Below are 20217 nucleotides of genomic sequence, written 5' to 3'. Positions count from 1 at the left end.
AGTAGCAATTCTGCTCCTTTTACCTGGGAGGAAAAGCCAATTATTTTATTAAGTTTGGCATCATTGTAAGATTGACTTTTAAAGCCTTTAATGCCTTAGATTATAAAAGGCAAGTTACAGAATATCTTTGCTGGGTATCTTCTAAACAGACTATAGTCCCAGGATCCCTTAGCAGAGGAACATTTTCTTCAAGGGCTGATAATAAATATTTTTGTCTTTGAAGGCCAGGTGTTCTCCATCCCAACCGTGTAGCTCTGTTGTAGCACAAAAGCAGTCAACAATACGCCAGCGAATGGGCATGGCTGGCTTCCAATACAGCCTTACTTAGGGGCTCTGAAGTTTGTATTTCATGTAATTTTCATACTGAGATCTATTATTTTTCTTTTGGTCCCTCCAAGCCCCTCTGCCCCACTCCAATCATTTACAAAAAAGCAAAAAGCATTCTTGGCTTGCAGGCTGGCTTTGGCCTCAGCTGTAGTCTGCAGACCCTGCTCTAGGAGACATCATTGGGCTTTTGACTGCGGGCAGGCGGAGACAGACCTGCCTGCAGCTCCCACGGCCCTGTTACCTCACCCCTACCCCATGCTTTTTTCTTAGAAGATACATAGTATTCACGTGACTCTTGGTTATATGCAACTGAAAACTCAACCCAGATGACACACAAAAAGGAATGCATGGGTTTATGCAACTGAGAGGTGGTTGATTTGGTGATCTGAAATGTAACTCCTCTCTCTCCATCTCTCAGCTCTTCTCACCATGGGGGCTCTGCACTTAGGACTCGTGTGTAAATCCAGGGGTTCTTTACCCCAGGAGTTCTTGTAGAAGTTCTGTGCCTATTTGTAGTATGAATCAGACTAACCACGTGGGAACCACCCCAGGGTCTTGGAGATGGAACACAGTGAGACGTGTAAGCCACACCTGGGTGGGCTTAGTGCTACTAAATCACCAAGACGTAGAAGTGGAGTGTGTATGTGGCGGGGGGGGGGGGTCTCAAAGGAAATAAAGATTCTTTACCAAAAGAGGTGAGCCGGTGCTAGTCGGTTGCTATGGTTTGAATATGTGTCCTCCAGAGTTTACATATTGGAAACTTAATCCCCAAAGTCACATGGTAATAGCATCTGCAGTGAGACCTTTGGGGGGTAATTAGGATTAGATGATGTCAGGAGGTTGAGCCCCACATGAGGGCATTAGTTTTTAGTGGCTTTATAAGAAGAAGACAGGCCCGATCTGGCACTCTTACTCCATCTGCCACATTATGGTGCAGGGCCAGGATCGAGGTCTTCCTAGCCTCCAGGGCCATGAGCTAAATAAACCACTATTTTTAACAAATTGTCCAGCTTCAGGTCTTCTGCGACAGCAGCAGAAAACAGATTAGACAAGGCAAAAATCGACAAATGTCCACTCCACTTGGGGACATCAAATAGTGACAGTCAGAATCTAAATACCTTGAACAAAGTGTATTTGGGGAGCTGCCAAGAAGAGCAGACTGTTGTTCATACCCCCTCTCTTTTCAAGAATCACTTGCCTTCCCTTTGACAAGTTCCTGCTTCTTGTGGAGCAGACCTTCAAGGCTTGACAAGTCCAGAGCTCCATCAAGGTTTACTTTTCATTTTCTGGCAGTCAGGTGGGGCAGGGTCACAGTAGCCAGTTGATTGAGATTCTGTCTAGGGGAAGCAGTGACTTGAATAGCTAACAGCCTGGGTCAGCCACTCACTGCTTTTGATAAAGGCAGGCGGAGCCGAATTTTGGAGCTGGGCTCAAAATAGCTGTTTCTGACATGGGCTGTCCATGATTCATACTGGAGTTTTCCATACTCGGGGCACTGTGGACAGTTTTTCCGTTCCTCACCATATTGGAGGTTAGCTTTTTTTACCTTCTCCTGAAAACAATGGATCAGCTCTGGTTTATCCCATGGTACTCATCATTCCAATCTGTTTTTCTTTTACTCTTAGAGACCTCCATTGGATCCAGTATCTCTTCCCTCCATCCTCAACCAACCCAAGATTTCAGCCTTCAGTTACAGGTCTCCAATTTAAGATCTGCCAAGGAAGACACTCAGCAGGTACCAGGCCTCACTTAGGTCTGGACTGATGTTCCAGACGCCACCATCCGAGTGCAGTGTCATCCCAGGCACGAGTGCCTGGCAATGCTTTGGATCCCCGGGCCTCACCCCCCTCACATCCAGCCAGTTGACCCTGTGTGCAGGAACAGCTTCCCTAGGGCTGTGCCTCCTCTGCAAAGAACTGCAGAGAGTGGGAGCTGCAAGTACAGTATCTGTGGCTAAGTCAGAAGAAGAGGAGGGAACCTGTATACCTGCAAGAGTGATTCATTTACTGCTCTCATTTTATTGCCTCTTTTGTGTCCTTGCTGGGTCCAGGCCTTGGACTAAACACTTTGCACATATTACTATACATTCAGTTCTGTGGCACCCCTCTGAGATAATCATGGGAGGCTGGTCTTCCTATTTCTACGCTTGTTCCCTTTGACAGTTCATCTCTAATAGGAGATGCAACCACTTCAAAAAACACAACCAGGTCAAAATCCGTAGGTTGACTGCTGGGACTAAAATCCAAACTTTCCACCACGGCCCACAGGCGTTGCATCATCTGATCCCTTTCTGTCTCTCCATCTGGTGACACCCCTCCCCTTTCTCATCTTGCTCCACCTACACGGGCCTTCTCTGTTTTTGTTTTGTTCTTTGTTGAGACAGGGTCTCACTATGTCCTCCAGGCTGGCCTTGCACTTGTGAGCCTCCTGCCTTAGTTTCCCTAGTGCTGGGATTACAGGTGCCTGGTACCACACCCAGCTCTTCTTTCTTCTTGCCTACAAATTTATTCCCACCTCAGAGCTTCTGTACTTGCTATTCCACCTGCCTGCAGCTTTCTTTCCTTTTACCTTCCCGGGCAGCCCCTGCTGGTCACTCAGTGTCAACTCAAATGCTGCTGTCTCAGAGAGGCCTTGGTGGACCCTGCTATCTGAAAGTCCTTCCCCCATCACTTCTTGGTCCTTACTCCTCTTTGCTCCCTTTGTGGTCCTGTCAACTCACAGGACGATGCTTAGCTTCTTCCGTAGTAGGAGGGGTCGTCCCATTCCTTGCTCCTAGAACTTTGTCTGCTGTGGGTGAACATATTTAATGAATGAAGAGGCAGTCATGCCACTGTCTGAGGCCCCACTGGGCAGAAACCATCCATCAGGGCAGAGCCTGAGTTTTCAGAAGGATGTGAGGGACAATCAAACTCAATGACTGAGAAGTGTCCCAACTGGCCCTGATTTTCCCTGGCTTTTGTGCCCAGTTATTTGGTTTTGTTATCTTTGGCTTTTGAAGCCAGGTTGATTGTCTGGACTTGAACACTTGGATTTTGTATCTACCATTGCATTTCTGAGCCGGGGATGCTTGCCCTGTTCTAGCTGAATCGCTCAAGGAGGTTCTAGATCTTTGCCCCACTGGCATGTGATCCTCTTTCTCTTTCAGTGTGGAAATGTTTTCCCTAATTATAACAATAACGCTGTGCCCTGTCCTCAGGAATTGGAAAGAAGTGAGGAAGTGTGTGACTCTACAGGGAAACCAGAAGCTACTAGCTGACCGGGTTCATAGACAGTGCTTGCCTGTGTCCTTGTATGACAGAGTGGTGAATACACTCCTTCAATCTCTTTTATCCCATTCACCACCTAATAAATAACTTTCCCCAAGGCCCCACCTTTTAATACTGTACTACCACACTGGGAATTAAGTTTCAACAAATGAAGTTTGAGGGTACACAAACATCCATTATAGCATTAATCAAAAAAATTAGAAAACTCTCAATTAAGGGACCCTCTACAAGTTATCTGATTAGTACCCTTCAAAACTGTCAAGATCATCATCAAAAATGAGGAAAGTCTGAGAAACTATCATGCAAGAGGGGCCTAACAGCCACAATAAAGATCTGTCGGGTGGGGTCCTAAGTAAGAACCTGATGTGAAAAAAGGGCATTAGGTGCAAACCAAGAAAATCTGAGCAAAGTATGGATTTTAGTTAGCTTTAAAAAAAAATCCCTAAGGACTTCTAGCCCCGGTGCTTTTGCCTTTGTGGTTAATCTCTCTGTGTAGAGCCTCATTTTATCCTCATGTGGACATTCAGTCCAGCCTGTTTCCTCGTTTGCTTTCTTCTTCTACTTGACTTTCCCTCTGGCTTCTCATGCTGCAGATGACCCTTGAACCTGGCCCACCCATGCTTACACCCAGCCCGTGTGTCTCCATGGCTTCCCTGACCTCCCAGCAGTCCGAGTCACCACAGGCCATGCTCCCTTCCCCAGAGGTTGCCTCCCACACTACTCTGCAGTATTAAACTTTCCAAATGAAAATAATGTTCTCTGTACAGTTTATCTTCTCACCAAGTTTCCAGGCTGTGAGGAATTAAATGAGCCACATGATTTCCAGGCTAAGCAATTTTTAAAAACTGAAATATTACTTTAGACAGTCCCAATTTATTTTCCTCCAGATTCCCATCACTTTAGCCCCACTGAGCATGGCTTTAAGCATTACCATCTGGTTCTCTAACCATCCTTGTGTGACCGGAGCACTCTGCTTACTTCTGAATTGGTTTATAAATTGCAAGTTTAGGGAGTTTGGTTAAAGATGCATGAATCATAGCTCAGAATAGATTTATAATTGTCTGTATTCATGAAGTCATTCTGAGATTGTGAGACTAGAGGACATTTCCAAAAAAAATGAACCTTGACTAGTAGGATGAACCAGCTGAAGTACTAAGAAACCTTAGTTGTTTATACAATTTTAACTGGTCAATTGTTATTAACAATTTCCAGGTTGAACTCATCAGCCCTAACAGTCCTCTTAGAAGCAGGAAGACTATTTTACTCACTGTATGATCTCCGAGAGGGCCCCAGAAACCAGATTGAGCCCTTTCAAGCTTGGGGTTGGGAGAAGTGTGTCAGGGTAGCTTGGTGATTCATTCAAGGTCACTTAGAAGTGTTGGAGAGAGGACACTGAGTAATGTAAAATGACATTATGGTTGTTGAATAATCTGCCGGAACTCATGTGTCATCTTCTTTTCAAAGCTCCACCCTGGAGGGAACACATACATTATTCAAAGAAAGCCTTTCTGGAAATCACACCTGGGAACTGCAGTCTCAGCCGTGATAGTCTTTGGAACATCTTGAATGGTGATAAATCTTTTCCTTGGAGAGGGAGTTTGGAAACAACCTGGTCCCCGGGCATGAGAACTGGCCCCAAGGTGCCATGAGACTGAAGAAAGAAGCAGAGAGACTGGGACTGCAGAGTGTATTAAAAAATAAATAAAATAAAATACAAAAGATAAAAAGGGATGGGATGTAGCTCCCATGAAGTCCTGAAGCCCTAGGCTCAATCCCCAGTGCTGCAAAATGAGGGTGGACGTTGGGGTTTAAGAAAAGACTAGGGTTCCACGGGGCCCTGCAAGGACACACCCCAGTGACCCAAACGCCTCCCACCAGGCCCTTCTTCGAGTTCCTACCACCTCCCCACAGCATCAACCTGTGGACTAAACCTTTAAACCATGGGACTTTGGGGGACACCTATCCACCCCAGAGCCCCCTTCATTACTTTTGTTTCTTAGACAACAGATGAGGCTGAGAAACAGAAATTGAGAGACGCTAAAAACTGTGCATAAGGGTGTGTTAGAGAATAACAACTTTTGCCAGGATTTGGAGGTAAGGCAATTTCCTCAGCTGCAAAATCTTCCTGGCAGGGTGTTTGTGAGTATAAAGATATTATGTATGGAATGGCGCTGTGCAAAGGAAGGTATAATTCTTCTCTGGGCCCTGAGGCATCTCCTTCACAAGGCTGGCTGGAGGGGTAGCACAGCCAGGAGCTCCTGAATTAAAAGCAATTACTTCATTTCCTTGGGAAATGGTGACTCATTAAAAACAACTGGCTCCTTCTCATTACATTCACACTCTAACGAGAAGGAGAGATGTACGGCACATTCCACAGTAGGCTGTTTGGGATGCAATGAGCTTCTTTCCTGCATGGTTGATTGACGCCAGTAAAAGCCAGGATGCCACCAGGAGTTTTTGAAATGCATCGGGATATCGGCTCCACAGGGATAGGACTCAGGTGTATTTCTCTCTTGGGTCAGTACCAGGAAGAAGTCCCTGAGGGTACTTGGGGCAGTGAGTGAGCAGTTCAGGGACTGGTGCTTAATTGGGTTGCTGTGTTTTTACTTAAAGAAGATGCAGGGCTGGGGGTGTAGCTCAGTGGCAGAGGGCTTGCCTAGCATACACCAGGCTCTGGGTTCCATTACCAGCAATGAAAATAAAAGTATAAATATACCGAGATGCTTGTGTAGACAGTATGTGGCTACGGTGAATTCTGGGCACTGTCCACAGTTCTAGATACTCTATTTGGTAGCCTTTGACCTAGAGCATGGGCTTTGGAATAAGATACATCTGGGTTGGAGTCCTAGCTCTGCCATATATTGACTGAATGGCTTTGAGCTAGAAAATGCTCATAGTAAGTGCTTAATAGGAGTGAGCTCTGGGTGTAAAATTATGAAGTGAGTAAAAGCAGGGAGCCTCTGCAGACTCTTATGACCCATGACTGGAGCAGACTAGAGAAGACTTCTCCTGGGTCCGCAGCAGCTTACTGTCCTGGCTTATATTTAAATGCAAAGTTTCTAGGAGATTGCTAGCTGTCACCCACCACCACCTCCACCACTCCTGTCCCCGGGTAGTTTTACATTTCCAAGATGAACCACCAAACTCGCCAGCACCTCCCAGTCATGCCTGGTGCTCAGCTCTTGTTTGCCAATGCTGCTGCCCTTGAGGCATGTGACTCCCTGGGGTGGCATTTGGGGATGGAAAGATGGATTTAGCTGTCTTCCCCGAGAAGTGACTCAGCTCCTAGAAGCTTAGCAACAGCAATGGCAGTTGCAGCCCTGGGCACTTCTGTGCGTTAGTGCTTTCCTCTCGCCACATGGCAAGCAGGCTCTGCTTGGAAATGAGCAGCAGGGCCTAGCGAGGACCATTCTCTCCAGCCCACGTGGAATGTCCACCTGTCTCCTCCCACCATTCATCCTCCTCAAGGAAACATTTCTTGGCAGCTTCTGGGTGCCCATCTTCTAGGTGGAAAATGTCAGGATAAGGCATCCTATCAAGCCAGTTTCTATCACAGAAGGTCAGACTGAAAGGAAACTAACCAGGCATGATATTCATTTATTCACGTCCTGACTGAAGACCAGAAGCTACCCAGACACAACCCGAACCCAAGTTTATCCAAAGTTTGTTCATTTGTAAAATCAGGTAACAGTACTGACCACCCAGGGCTGTTCTGAGAATCAAGTAAAGCAACACATACATTCTGGGATGTATAAATGCTCCCTGATGCCAGTTAGGTGCTTCTGTTACCCAGCAAACCTGGCTTTCTTAACCTTTAAACCAGGGAAATCATTCTATCTACAACATAGGGCAGGGGTTGGCAGTCATTTTCATAAAGGACAAGGAAGTAAATATTTGAGGCTTTGTAGGCCAAACAGTCTCTGTTACAACTACTAAACTGTGCTCGAAAGCAGCTATGAACAGTACATAATGAGTGTGATGTGTGTTCCAATAAAGCTTTACTTACCACATCCACCACAAGGCTAAATTCAGTTCCCTGGCTGTAGATTGTCAACCCCTGGCCTAGGGTGCTGTGCAGATAAGAGATAAACCTTATAAGGGTTTATCTTACTACCACGTCTGACATACAGTACACACTAGGAGAAAAGATTCTTTTCATTTTTCTTCTCAGTACTTGGGATTGAATCCCAGGCCTTTGCACTGAGCTACATCCCCAAGCCCATTTTTAATTTTTGATTTTGAGACAAGGTCTCATTAAGTCACTAGGTTGCCCTGGCTGGGCTTGAACTTGCGACTCTCCTGCTCTACCTTCCAAAGTGCTGGAATTATAGGCCTGTAGCACCAGGCCCAGCTCTTTGGTTCTGTATCTGATTCAAGGTTTAGACTTCATTTCTTTTGCTAGGGGATGGGCAGCATCTTTGAGCAAGACTTTTCAACTGGTCTCAGCCCCAATCTGTGCCCCCATCAAAGCTAAATGTTTATTGCAACACCTGGAGCCTGGCAGTCGCCGCCTCTGCCCTCCCCGAAGGATGGAGGTAAAATGCCAATTCGTGGGGTGTGATGAATTCTCTCTGTCCCACACCTCACCCCAGGATGTGTTGCCATTTTCAGCATCTGTCCCCTGGAAGGCTCGTTGCCCGTATGAACCGTGATGTGAAAAATGAGGAATGTTATGTTGTGATGTGGTTAACTAATTATGTTCACATTCACACGTGTGTTTAACTCTCCCAGGCAGGCTGTATAATGTGGTTAAGGCACGTGACTGGGAAGGAGGAAGAGAGGGAGGGGCGGGCAGAGAGAGAGAGGGAGAGGGACTGAGAGACTGTCCTTGCAATGTTTTGTGGGCTGGGAGTGTACTCAGTGGTAGAGTTCAAGCTTAGCATGCGGAAGGTCCTGGGAGGGATCCCCAGCAGCACACACAAAAAAGAAAAACGTTGTGTTCCCATGATGTTGGGCAAATCGCTTTCCTTCTCTAACCCTCAGAGTCGTTGTGTGTTACATAGGGATTAAATGAAATAAGATATGTAAAGCCTCCAGCCCACAGCAAACTCTAGAACTGCATTTTGTAAAAGAGAAAGGAGTTCTGTCGAGGTCAGGTCGAGCAGCTGTTGACTGGCTCCTACCAGGATTGCTAACTCTGGCTTTTGCCAGACCCTAGTTCTCCCCACACCCTAGCTGCCTCCTGGGACTCTGCTGCTTCCAAAGAGCTTCTGTGTGGGATGACTGAAGCTTCTGGAGAGAGTGACATTGCTCTCTTGAGCTTGCAAGCCCATGGCCATTCATCTATGAATAAGGCAGGATCAAAAATTATAGTGAATTTAAAAAATTTAAAAATATATTACAATAAAAGACTTGCCAGGGATTTAGCTCAGGGGTTCCGGCACCTGTCTCGCAAGCGGAATGTCCTGAGTTCAATCCCTGGTACCAAAAAACCAAACCAAACAAAACAAAACAGTCCCCTTCAAAGTACTCCCCCTTACTTCAGACACACTCATCCCATCATTTTTGCCACTTTCTGAAGCAGTTCTGGAAATCCTCCTTTGTAAGTGTCTTAAGTTATACCGACATGGCTCCTTCAGTGCCCTGAACTGATTGAAAATATTTACCTATCCTGATCATTTTAGCTTTAAGAGCCAGATATTGCATGATGCAAAATCTAGTGAATAAGATGAAGACACACTGTATTGTTTTTCTGAGCCTGCCTTTCTGTTGGATGGCACTTGGCAGGAGCATTCACCACAGTTTTGATCCCACCTTGTAAAAACACTCATGAAAGGAGACTTCCAGAACTGCTTCTGAAAGTGGCAAAAGTGATGGGATAGGTATGTGGGAAACAAGGGGGATTTTAAGCAGGATCCATGGCAACGTGTCTTTTATGGTAGCAAATTTTAAAAAATTTAAACATTCACCATATATTTTGATCACCCCTCCTAAGATGTGCTCCGTTTTGATGGAGCCACACCCAGATAAATCCATTGTGAGCAAAAATACATTTAACACTCCTAGCCTATTGAACATCCTGGTTTAGCAACTCAGCATGCTGTAGCGCTGGTTGGTCACCCTCACAACTGTGGGACCTGTGGCTCACTGTGTCACAAGAAAGGATAGGATTGTGTATCACTAGGCCAGGATAAGATCCAAATTCAAAATTCAAACTAGGGTTTCTAATGAATGCATAGGACTTTTGTGCAGTTGGGGAACATCTGTAGTGGTTTGTATCCTTCTAAATTTCATATCCATCCAGAACCTCAGAGTATGACCTATTTGCAAATAAAGTCTTTGCAGTGGTAATTAAGATGAAGATCAATTGAGATCACAGTCAATTAGGGTTGGCTCTGCATCTGATAAGACAGAAAAGGACAGACTCAGAGGAAGAGGGCCGCGTGAAAACAGGAAGAAGTTGGAATGATGCAGCCACAAGCCAAGTGTTGTCTGGAGCACCAGAAGGTAGAAGAGGCAGGAAAGGGTCTCCCTGAGAGCCTTCAGAGGAAGCAGAGTCCTGTCCACACCTTGGTTTTGGACTTCTAGTCTCGAGATCTAAGAGAGACTAAATTCCTGTTGTTCTAAGTCTCCCAGTTTGGGTGATTTGTGAAGGCACCAGCCTGGGCTCTGAGATGTGAATGAACAAGGACATCAACTCTGAATGCCCACGTGGACAAGAGCCAGCGGTGAGGAGAGGAAGTGTGGATTGCAAACCAGATGTGAGCATGGGTTCAGCCATCTTTACTCAGCCCTGAACATAGTAACCTCTCCAATTCCACAATTTCCCTTTCTACTTGGCCCCCCCTTCATAAAACTGCTCAATACTCATCTGCCCAGCTCAACACCAGGTCCCATGCTGCCTATGCTGTGAAACTTTGGAGCTCTCTGGAAATACAGAGAAGCAGAATTGCTCCAAGACACTGAACCCAAAGGGGAAAAAAATCTCTAATAGGCCTATGACTGTCATGCCAAAGTCTCTGTCATCCCAAGTAATTGCTTGGCTTTTCTGTTACCTTTGTCATTTCTCTTATAAACTGGGAATTGTCTCAGGGAACATGAATCAGCTCCCATTTTAATGTGAGAATCAACTTGGTACTGGGAATGGTTTTTCTCCTTTGACGTTCTGATTGGTGGAGGGCAAACAGGTAATTTTGGTACACGGGATAGTCAGGTTAAGGGCTAGGTGATCAGAGGGAATGCAGCTTACCAACAATCTGATATCTACAGAAGAACTGAGGGCCAAGAGAGTCCCACAGAGGGCCAAAGTGTGTCTTGGGGCTCCTGGGAGCAGGCACTGTTCTGGGATCCAAGCAGGGAGGAGCTGATTTCAGGAAAGAACCCACTGCCTACCTAGGTGTTAGGGCCGGGGCCCAGGGTGGCAGGAGGGAAACAGATAGGCAGACTGAGGGTAGCTGTCCAGATCATGGACCTGCACATGAGGAAGACAAACGTGGAGCTGCAGAACTATGAGACCCAGTCTTAGATGTTCAAGGAGCCAGCAGATGTAGGTAATGTGATGCAACCCTCAGACTAAAGCAAGAACATCTCCCCAAAGTCATTCCCTCTCCCTGTTAAAGGCCCTAGAATACTGCATCCTTCAAAGCTCAGCCATTCAGTCTGGAAATGCAGCCCCAAGGAACCTCCTGATATATGCAAAGACCTAGCTCTGTGAATGTGCATCACAAGGCTGCTCATGGTGGGGGGAAGTAGGAAACCACCTAAATGCTTCAGATTCGTGATCAGCCACATATAGAAAATGACCCAGCTTTTCACACAGTTGCTGAGGAGGAGCATCCAAGGACAGCTTTGTGAGGAGTGCTGAGACGATCAGGTAACAAGGTAATGAGGCTACACTACAAAATAAGCCCTACACAATGGTGGGTAATATAAATACAGTGGTATATAAATGTGTGTGTGTGTGTGTATATGCATATTAGCATTTTAAACTAACAATTTGGTGCACATTTTCACATTTTCTCACATTTTCTCTAAAAATATGTATATATATTATATATATTGTATGTATAAAACCATATATATAGGTTGAATACCCCTTATTCTAAATACTTGAGACCAGAAGTGTTTTGGATTTCAGATTTTAGAATATCTTGGGGAGGGGACCCAAATCTGGACACAAAATTCAATTATATATACACACACACACACACACACACACACACACACACACTACTATGGACTGAAAATTCATATGTTGAAACACTAATCCCTAGTATGGCTATATTTGAAGATGAGCCCTCTAAGGAAGTAATTAAGGTTAAATGAAGGCAAAGGGTGGGGCCTTAATCTGACAGGATTAGTGTCCTTTTAAGAGACACATAGCTGGATGAGGTAGCACATGCCTATAACCCCAGTAGTCTGGGAGGCTGAGACAGTAGGATAGCAAGTTTGAGCCCAGCCTGGACAACTTAGTGACTTAGCAAGACCCTCTCTCAAAATAAAAAATTAAAAAGGGACAGGGATATAGTTCTGTGCAAAGGTTCAGTCCCCAGTAAAACACCCACCCACACACCCACAGAATGAGCTTGCTCTCCTTCTCTAACCTTCCTCACTTGTGAGCATATGAAGAAGAGGCAGTGGGGCCATGCTGTGAGAAGGGAACAGTCTAGAAGCCAGGAAGACAGCTCAACCCGATGCCAACCCTACTGGCCCTTCATCTAGGACTCCTAACATCTAGAACTGTAACAGAGTACGTTGCTATTTTTTCAGTCACACAGCCAGTAGTACTTTGCTACAGCAGTATATGGTATCTCGGTAAGGTTTACAGTCATATATATGGTAATATCTATAGTTTCTTATATATGTATATATCTTCATAGAAATTTTTAAATTTGATATGATCCCATTGGTTCTCTCTGGACAGTGGGGTTATAGGTGTTTTTTAATGTGTATATTTTGCCTGCATATATTACTTATACTTTCTACAACAGCCTTGTATTACTTTGTATTACTACTCTTTATATTACTTAGCATTACCATAAGATATTAGCATAGAACTTTCTTCTGCCCAAAGTCGTCCTTATCTTCAAGGCTAGGGTGAGGCAAAGTGGCCATGGTCAAAGAGGGCAGAAGCTCAGAGGTGGGGACTGACCATCCCCTAAGCAGGTTGCTAGGAGCTTGCTGAGCCTCTCCTTGCTGTCAGAAGAGGTTCCCCCTGTATTTTAGTACATTTTCTTTTGCTGTAACAGAATACCTGGCATGGGAAGTTTATAAAGAAAAGTTTCTTTTGGCTCGTGGTTGAGAAGGGCTGGAAAGCCCCAGACTAGGTAGGCATGATGAGTGCCTCATGCTGTCATAACTGCGTGGACAGAAGGAGAAGACTAAGAAGTTGTGCACCAGAGAGGGGAGGGAGTGGAGGAAACCGAACTGGCCTTCTAACAAACTGCTGCCTAGGTAACTAATCCAGGTCCTTATGAGAACTGAGCGTTAATCCCTGCCTCTCAAAGACCTAATTATAGCTTTCCTTTGTTTGTTTTGGTGATAGTAGGGACTGAACCCAGAACTTTTGTTTACTTATTTGGGTTTTCTCTGTTTTTATTTTTTATTAGTACATGTTTGCATTGCATAATGATTTCATTCCTTGTGTGCAGTTGGTACATGTACATAACACATCTTAATGTTTTTATACCTTTTCTGTCTTCTCCCTTTCCCCTCCCTCCATCACTTGATCTCCTTCCCATTTGAACAAAATTCTATCTCCGTACTTCCTATTATCTATCTTTTATTTTGCTCTTCATTTATATTTTGGGTTTCTCATATAAGAGAAACCATGCAGTATTTAAACTTATGTGTCTGGTTTATTTCATTTAATATTACAGTTTCAAGGTGCATCCATTTTCCTACAAATGACTCAAGTTTATCCTTCCTTATGGCAGGGTAGTGCTCCACATATAAAAATACCACACTTTATTCATTCATGTGTCGATGGACATATAAGCATTTCCAAAATTTAGCTATTACGAATTGTGCTACTATAAACATAGATTTTCATGTATCACTGTAATATGATGTCTAACTCTTTGGGGAAAATACCTAGAAAGGGAAGCTCTGGGTCAAATGGAATTTTTATTTTATTTATTTATTTATTTTACACTAGGGATCGAACTCAGGTCCCTGGACTTGCGAGGCAAGCGGCGGAACCACTGAGCTAAATCCCCCGCCCCTCAAATGGAATTTCTAGTTTTAATTTTTTAAGGAATTTCTATACTTATTTTCATAGTGGTTGCACCAGCTTACATTTCCACCAACAGTGTAGAAGGGTTCCTTTTTCCCTGCAGTCTTGCCAGCATTTGTTATTATTTGATTTCTTGATGATGGTCACTCTTTCTGGAGTGAGACAGAATCACAGTGTTGTTTTAATTGGGATCCCTCTGATGGCCAGCAATGTTGAACATTTTTTCATGCATTTATTAGCCAATTGTACTTCTTTTCTGAGAAATGTCTATTCAATTCAGTTGCCCATCTTTTGATTGGGCCTTTTATTTTGGAGGGGTCTCTCTCTCTTTTTTTTTTTTTTGCATTCTTTGTATAGTCTCAATATTAGTCCTGTGTCTGAGGAATAGCTAGCAAAAAATATGTTCTCATTCTGTAGGTTGTCTCTTCACTCAGTTGTTTCCTTTGCTGTGAAAAAGCTTTTCTTTTCTTTTTTTTTTAATTAAATTCTTTTATTGGTACATTGTAGGTATACAACACAATTACATTTCTCATTGGGAATTGTACCTTTACATAATGCATCTTGGTTCTTATTTTTTCCCCATTCTTAGCCCTCCCTTCACGCTCTCCACCCTTCCCTATTTACAAATACTTTATTTCCATTTTTTCCATTTCTCATCATTTGTCCTTTCCCCTGCCCCTCCCACTACCCCTACCCCTTTGGACCTTTTCTTCCTATTTTGCATTATCGATTATTCATTCTAATCATCAGTACATTTTAGGTATACAATATAATGATATGCATCATTGGAAATTTGCACCTTTACAGTCTCTCTTGGTTCTTATTTTTCACCCTTGCCCAGCCCTCCCTTCAACCCCTCCAGTCCTCCCTATTTACAAAGATTTTGTTCCTATTTTTCCATTTTCTCATATTAATCCCATTCCCTTCTATCCTTTCCCCTAGCCCTCCCACTTCCTTCCCCTTTGCCCCTTTTCTTCCTATTTCACATTACCTATTACACATTTAGTCCTTATTTACACTTTCAGTTTCTCACACCAGGGAAACTATTCAGTATTTATACATGTGTGTCCTATTTATTTCACTTAAGAGTATCGCCTCAATGTGCATCCACTTAGCTATAAATGTCTCTAATTTCTCATTTTTTATGGCTGAGTAGTACTCCATTTTATTTTTTTAAAAATGCATTTTCTTTATCCAGTCTCCAGTTGATGGGCATTTGGGCTGTTTCCAAGTTTTAGCTATCACAAACTGTGCTGCTGTGAACATGGGCGCACATATATCATTGTGGTATGATTCTTTTAATTCTTTGGGGAAGATCCCCAGCAGTGGAATAGCAGGGTCAAATGGGACTTCCAGTCCTAGTTCTTTGAGGTATCTCCATACTGATTTCCACAGTGCTTGTACCAGTCTACACTCCCACCAGCAGTGGAGCAGGGTTCCTCTTTCCCCACAGCCCCGCCAGCATTTGTTATTGGTTGATTTCATGATAGCAGCCATTCTTCCTGGAGTGAAGTGGAATCTCAGCATTGTTTTCACTTGCATCTCTTGAACGACCAGTGATGTTGAACATTTTTTCATGTATTTATTTGCTATTTCTACTTCTTTGTCGGAGAAATGTCCGTTCATTTCAGATGCCCATTTTTGGATTGGGGCTTTAAATTTGGGAGGTCTGATCTTTTTAAGTTCTTTATAGATTCGAGATAGTAGACCTTTGTCTGAGGAAGAGCAGGTGAAGATTTTTTCCCACATTGTGGGTTGTCTCTTCACACTGCTGGTGGTGAAAAAGCTTTTCAATTTGATATGAACACATGTATTGATTCTTGGTACTATTTCTTGTGCCACTGGGGTTGTGTTCAGAAAGTCTTTGCCTACACCTACGTTGTCAAGTTTTACCTTTTTATTTTCCAGAAAATTAAGTGTTTCTGTTTGAACATTTAGATTTTTCATCCATTTTGATTTTAGCTTAGTACATGGTGAGAGAGACATGGGTGTAGACTCAACCTTCTGCATGTGGACAGCCAGTTTTCCCAGCACTATTTATTAGAGGCTGTCTTTCCTCCGGTGTATGCTTTTGGCCCCTTTGTCAAAGATAAATATCCAAGTATGCCTAGGGATATTTCTGCATCCTCTGTTCCGTTCCATCAATCCACATGTCTGTGTTTGTGCCGGTACAATTCTGTTTTTGTCTCTCTAGCTTTGTAGTATAACTTCAAATCTGGGATTGTGTCACCTCCTCTTTGTTGTGTTACTCAGGACTGCCTTTGCTATTTTGGTCTCTTCTAGTTCCATATGAATTTCAGGGTTGTCATCTCTAGTTCTGTGAAGAATATTGTTAGTATTTTGATTGGGATTGTGTTAAATTTGTATATCAATTTTGTAAGTATGGCCATTTTGACATATTTGTTCTACATATCCCTGAACAGGCAATATCTTTCCATTTTCTGATGTCCTCTTTGATCTTCTTTTTTTAGAGTACTATAATTTTTGTTGTAGAGGTCTTTACTTCCTCATGTTAATACCTAATTTAATTGATGTTACTGTGAAAGGTATTATTTTTCTAACTTCTTTCTCAATGAGTTCATTATCAGTATACCGGACACTACTGATTTTTGTGTGTTGATTTTATATCCTGCTACATTGCTGAATTTGGTTATTAATTCTAGGAGTCTCTTGGTGGAATTTTTTAGGTCTTTTGTATTAAGGATCATGTTATCTGCAAATAATGATAATTTGACTTCTTTTTCTTGCCCAATTGCTGGCTAATGTTTCAAGTACTAGAGTTTTTTTTCCTGTACCAGGAATTGATGTTGTTCCCCCAGCTCCATTTTACGAATGCAGAGACTGAGGCTTAGACAGGAGAAGCAGTTTGCCAGGAGTCCGGAAGCCTCCATTCAGTTCCTGTAGCTTCAACTACCATTCATTCAGCTTGTCAGGCAGGGGTGGTGCCACTGAGCTAAATCTCTGGCCCTTTGAGTACTATGTTGAACATGAGTGGTGATAGTGGACATCCTTATCTTGTTCCTGATTGTAGAGGGAAGACTTTCAGTTTTTCTGCATTTAATATGATGTTGGCAGACGGTTTGTCATGAATGGCTTTTATCAGATTGAGATAAGGTTCTTCTATACCTATTTTCTTCAGGGGTTTTATCATGAATAACTGTTGAATTTTGTCAAAGGGGTTTTTTCCTGCAACTATTGAGATAAGCATGTGATTTTGTCTTGTTTATTTTTGTTTCTGTTTATGTGATGTATTACATTTACTGATTTGTGTATGTTGAACCATCCTTGCATCCCTTCAGAAAAGCCTACCTGGTCATGAGCCTGTGTGCTCAGCTACACCCCCAGAACTTTTTAATTTTGTTGGTTTTTTTTTGAGACAGGGTTTTGCTAAATCATCCAAACTGGGCCAGAACTTTTAATCCTCCTGCCTCAGCCTCCCACAGTGCTGAGATTACAGGCAAGCAATACCTCATTTAACCCTAATTACCTCTTAATGGACCCACCTGCTTGGTGTGGTGGTATATACCTGTAATCCCAGTGCTCTGGGAGGCTGAGGCAAGAGAACTGCAAATTCAAGCCTTGTGTGCTGGTCCCTGGGACAGGGCTGTACCCATGAACAATGGCAAGGTATATCCCCACAGGGAGTCTTGAAAACCCTGTGGCCCCAGTGTCCTGACACCTGTGTTCTGTCCCTGCACAGATCAGCTGGACATCATCTCCATGGCAGAGACAACCATGATGCCAGAAGAGATTGAGCTGGAGATGGCAAAGATCCAGCGCCTCCGGGAAGTCTTGGTCAGACGGGAGTCTGAGCTCAGGTTCATGTGAGTGGAGCAGGGGAGTGGGAGAGAAGAGGAAGAGGTGGGGAGGGAGGAGTCCTGGAGACCCTGAGCATTACTCATGGCCGACTGCGTGCTGGCCACTGGGATAGAGGTGTTACAGCCATTAAAAAGATCTCATTTGATTTTCATGAGCACCTAGAGAAGACCCTGGGATCGAGTGCGGGCCACTATGACTCCAGAGACCCAGAGCTTTCCATGTCACCCATGTGAGATGGGAGAAAGGGAGAGAAGGAGGAAGACAGAGAGATGGGGACCCAGAAATGGTACTGCACGCTATGGCCATTAAGGGCACACAGTCTGGGCTCAGATAAGCCTAGGACTAAAAAGAAAGTGCTGTGTGAGCTTGGACAGGCTACTTGACTCTCTGAGCTTCAGTGGCCTCGTGTGCAAAATGGCAGAGAAGAATGCCCCTCTCATGGGGTCTCTGGCAACCTCAGAGCCTCCAGAGCACCACATTCCTGAGTTCCAGGGGGCCTCGCAAGAGAGAATGTCGTTTCAAACTTGGGCTCTGGCAGACATGAGAGTTTAAAAGCCCAAAACAACCAACACAACAAAAACAGAAGGTTAGGAGGTCACACGGGCTACTCCTGCCATCTTGGGGCCCATGGAGGCCAGCTAGGGTCCAGGCCACTAAGAGAAATTGAGAAGGTGGAGGTGCAGGCCATTTTTGCAGGCTACTGGAGGGGATCTCCTGAATCAAGAGCACATAGCTCTTATCAAAGGGGAAGGTGCTGTAATACAGAAATATGTGCACATCCATGTTGACAGTGGCACAATTCACAGTAACTACACTGTGGAAACAGCCTAGGTGCCCATCAGCAGATGCATGAATAAAGAAAATGTGGTAAATGGAGTACTATTTAGCCATAAAGAAGAATGAAATCATGTTATTTGCAGGAAAATAGATGGAATTGGAGATCACTGAGTTAAGCAAAATAAGCCAGACTCAGTTAAATATTGCATGCTTTACATAAACAATCTAAAAATAAATAAAAAATAAGAGAGATGTCAGGAAACTAGAAGGTAGACTTTTAGAGACAGAAGGAGGTCAGGGAAGGAGAGAAGAAAGGAAAGGAAGGGTAATAGGGATGAAACTAATCAAAATACTCCTATAGCAATATACCAAGATGAATCTCATTGTTCTGCATTATTAATATGGACCAATAAAAAAAATTGAAGATGCCTACACCTGAGGTGAACGTATTCAGGCAAGAGATGTGCACAGGGCAAAGAACAGAACTTTGGCTTCCATAGGCAGCACAAATAAGACAGGAATTACCAGGGGCCAAGGTAACCTGTCCCATGAAAAATTCCAAAGCAACCTTCCCACCAAGCCCACTGGACCCAGAACTCATGTGACGCTGGCGTACTCCATGGTTTCAAGCATTTAAAGCATGAAAAGTGAATAAAATAAAACCAAATGTGTGTGCTTATAGAAAAAATAAAACAAAGGGCTGGGGGTGTAGCCCACTGGTAAAGCACTTGCCTTGGATCAGTAAGGCCCTGGGTTCCATCCCTAGCACTGCATGAATGAATGAATGAAAGAATGAATGAACCCAAAAGAAGTAACCCAGCTGGATGATTCTCCCAACTTCCTGTTAGCTCCCTACCCAACCTTCTGCTAGGGGCAGGAACATTTGTTTCCCCTTCCAAGTATGCACCAAGTCCTTTGTCCTTTCTCTCACTGACTTCTCACAACACCATTTTAAGGGCAGCAGTATAATTTTCCCAATTTGTAGCTGAGAAAGCTGAGTGTTAAACAACTTGCCCAAGGCCTCCCAGCTAGTAAACAGGAGAGTTAGGATTCAGACCAGCTCTTCCTATCTTAAAATCTATATTCTCACTGTGACATTATATGACCTCTCTCCCCCCTAAAATGGACCACGTGTTCCCCACTGCCATTCATTCAGCTCTTGGCATGTGCCAGGGCCTGTGCTAAACACTTCCTGTACATGATCCTTTCCCCCTGGAGCCCTCACAGAAAGCTTCTAGAACATTCCCACTTTATGGATAAGGGACATCACCCCTTTTGTCTAGAACCAATCCATGAGCATTCAGAAGCAAACCCTCCCTGTGTTTTCAAACACTGGCAGAGAACACTTCATAGATGCTTTATAGCACTGAAGATCCTTTCACCCCAAAGGTGCTCAGGAGGGCCAGAGGATGCTGCTGCAGGAACAGTGGCTGCCACTTTATGTTTATTGACCTTTTTGTCATATGCGAGTCCTTTGTGCATGTCATTCCCCATATGTGGCACTTGCCGGCACACAGCAAGTGCTTAAGGATAAGAATAACATTTGTGAAGCACTAGCTCTGGGCCAGGCCTTGCACTAAGCTCTTGACTTTTGATCTCACTGAATTTCCCCTTTAAGACCATGAGATCCACCGCTTAGGGACAGATGTTAACAGTAGACACTTGAATAAATCAAATTATCTAAAGGATCTGGGACATCCATGTACTCAGGACACAGTGTGAAGGCTCAGCAATCCTCTCCAGGAGAAGGGCCAGCTTCCAGGCCCCCACAAGTCTCACTTCAGAGATGATGAAGGAGATCAAACAGGAGCGGAGGATAATAATGCTCCCTCCCAGCTCAGCCTTCTGCAGGAT

The 20217-nt window shown here is 43.9% G+C and overlaps 1 protein-coding gene across 2 annotated transcripts in view; it reads left to right on the top strand.

Annotated features, from left to right (window-relative positions):
- Positions 1-20217, top strand: part of Bmerb1 (bMERB domain containing 1) — a 109451-nt gene that overhangs the window by 41844 nt on the left and 47390 nt on the right. For both annotated transcript variants that reach the window (XM_004855775.3, XM_087209201.1), the window contains exon 2: positions 17468-17591. In XM_004855775.3, the coding sequence (XP_004855832.1) occupies positions 17468-17591 (124 nt within the window). The remainder of the gene's footprint in view (positions 1-17467; positions 17592-20217) is intronic.

The sequence above is a fragment of the Heterocephalus glaber genome, unplaced genomic scaffold (assembly GCF_053883595.1).
Source record: "Heterocephalus glaber isolate CG9 unplaced genomic scaffold, H.glaber_assembly_v1.0 deba00000943, whole genome shotgun sequence".
NCBI classification, from domain to species: domain Eukaryota; kingdom Metazoa; phylum Chordata; class Mammalia; order Rodentia; family Bathyergidae; genus Heterocephalus; species Heterocephalus glaber.
Note: the sequence above shows the minus strand (reverse complement) of the source record. Positions and strands in the feature narration are given on the sequence as shown.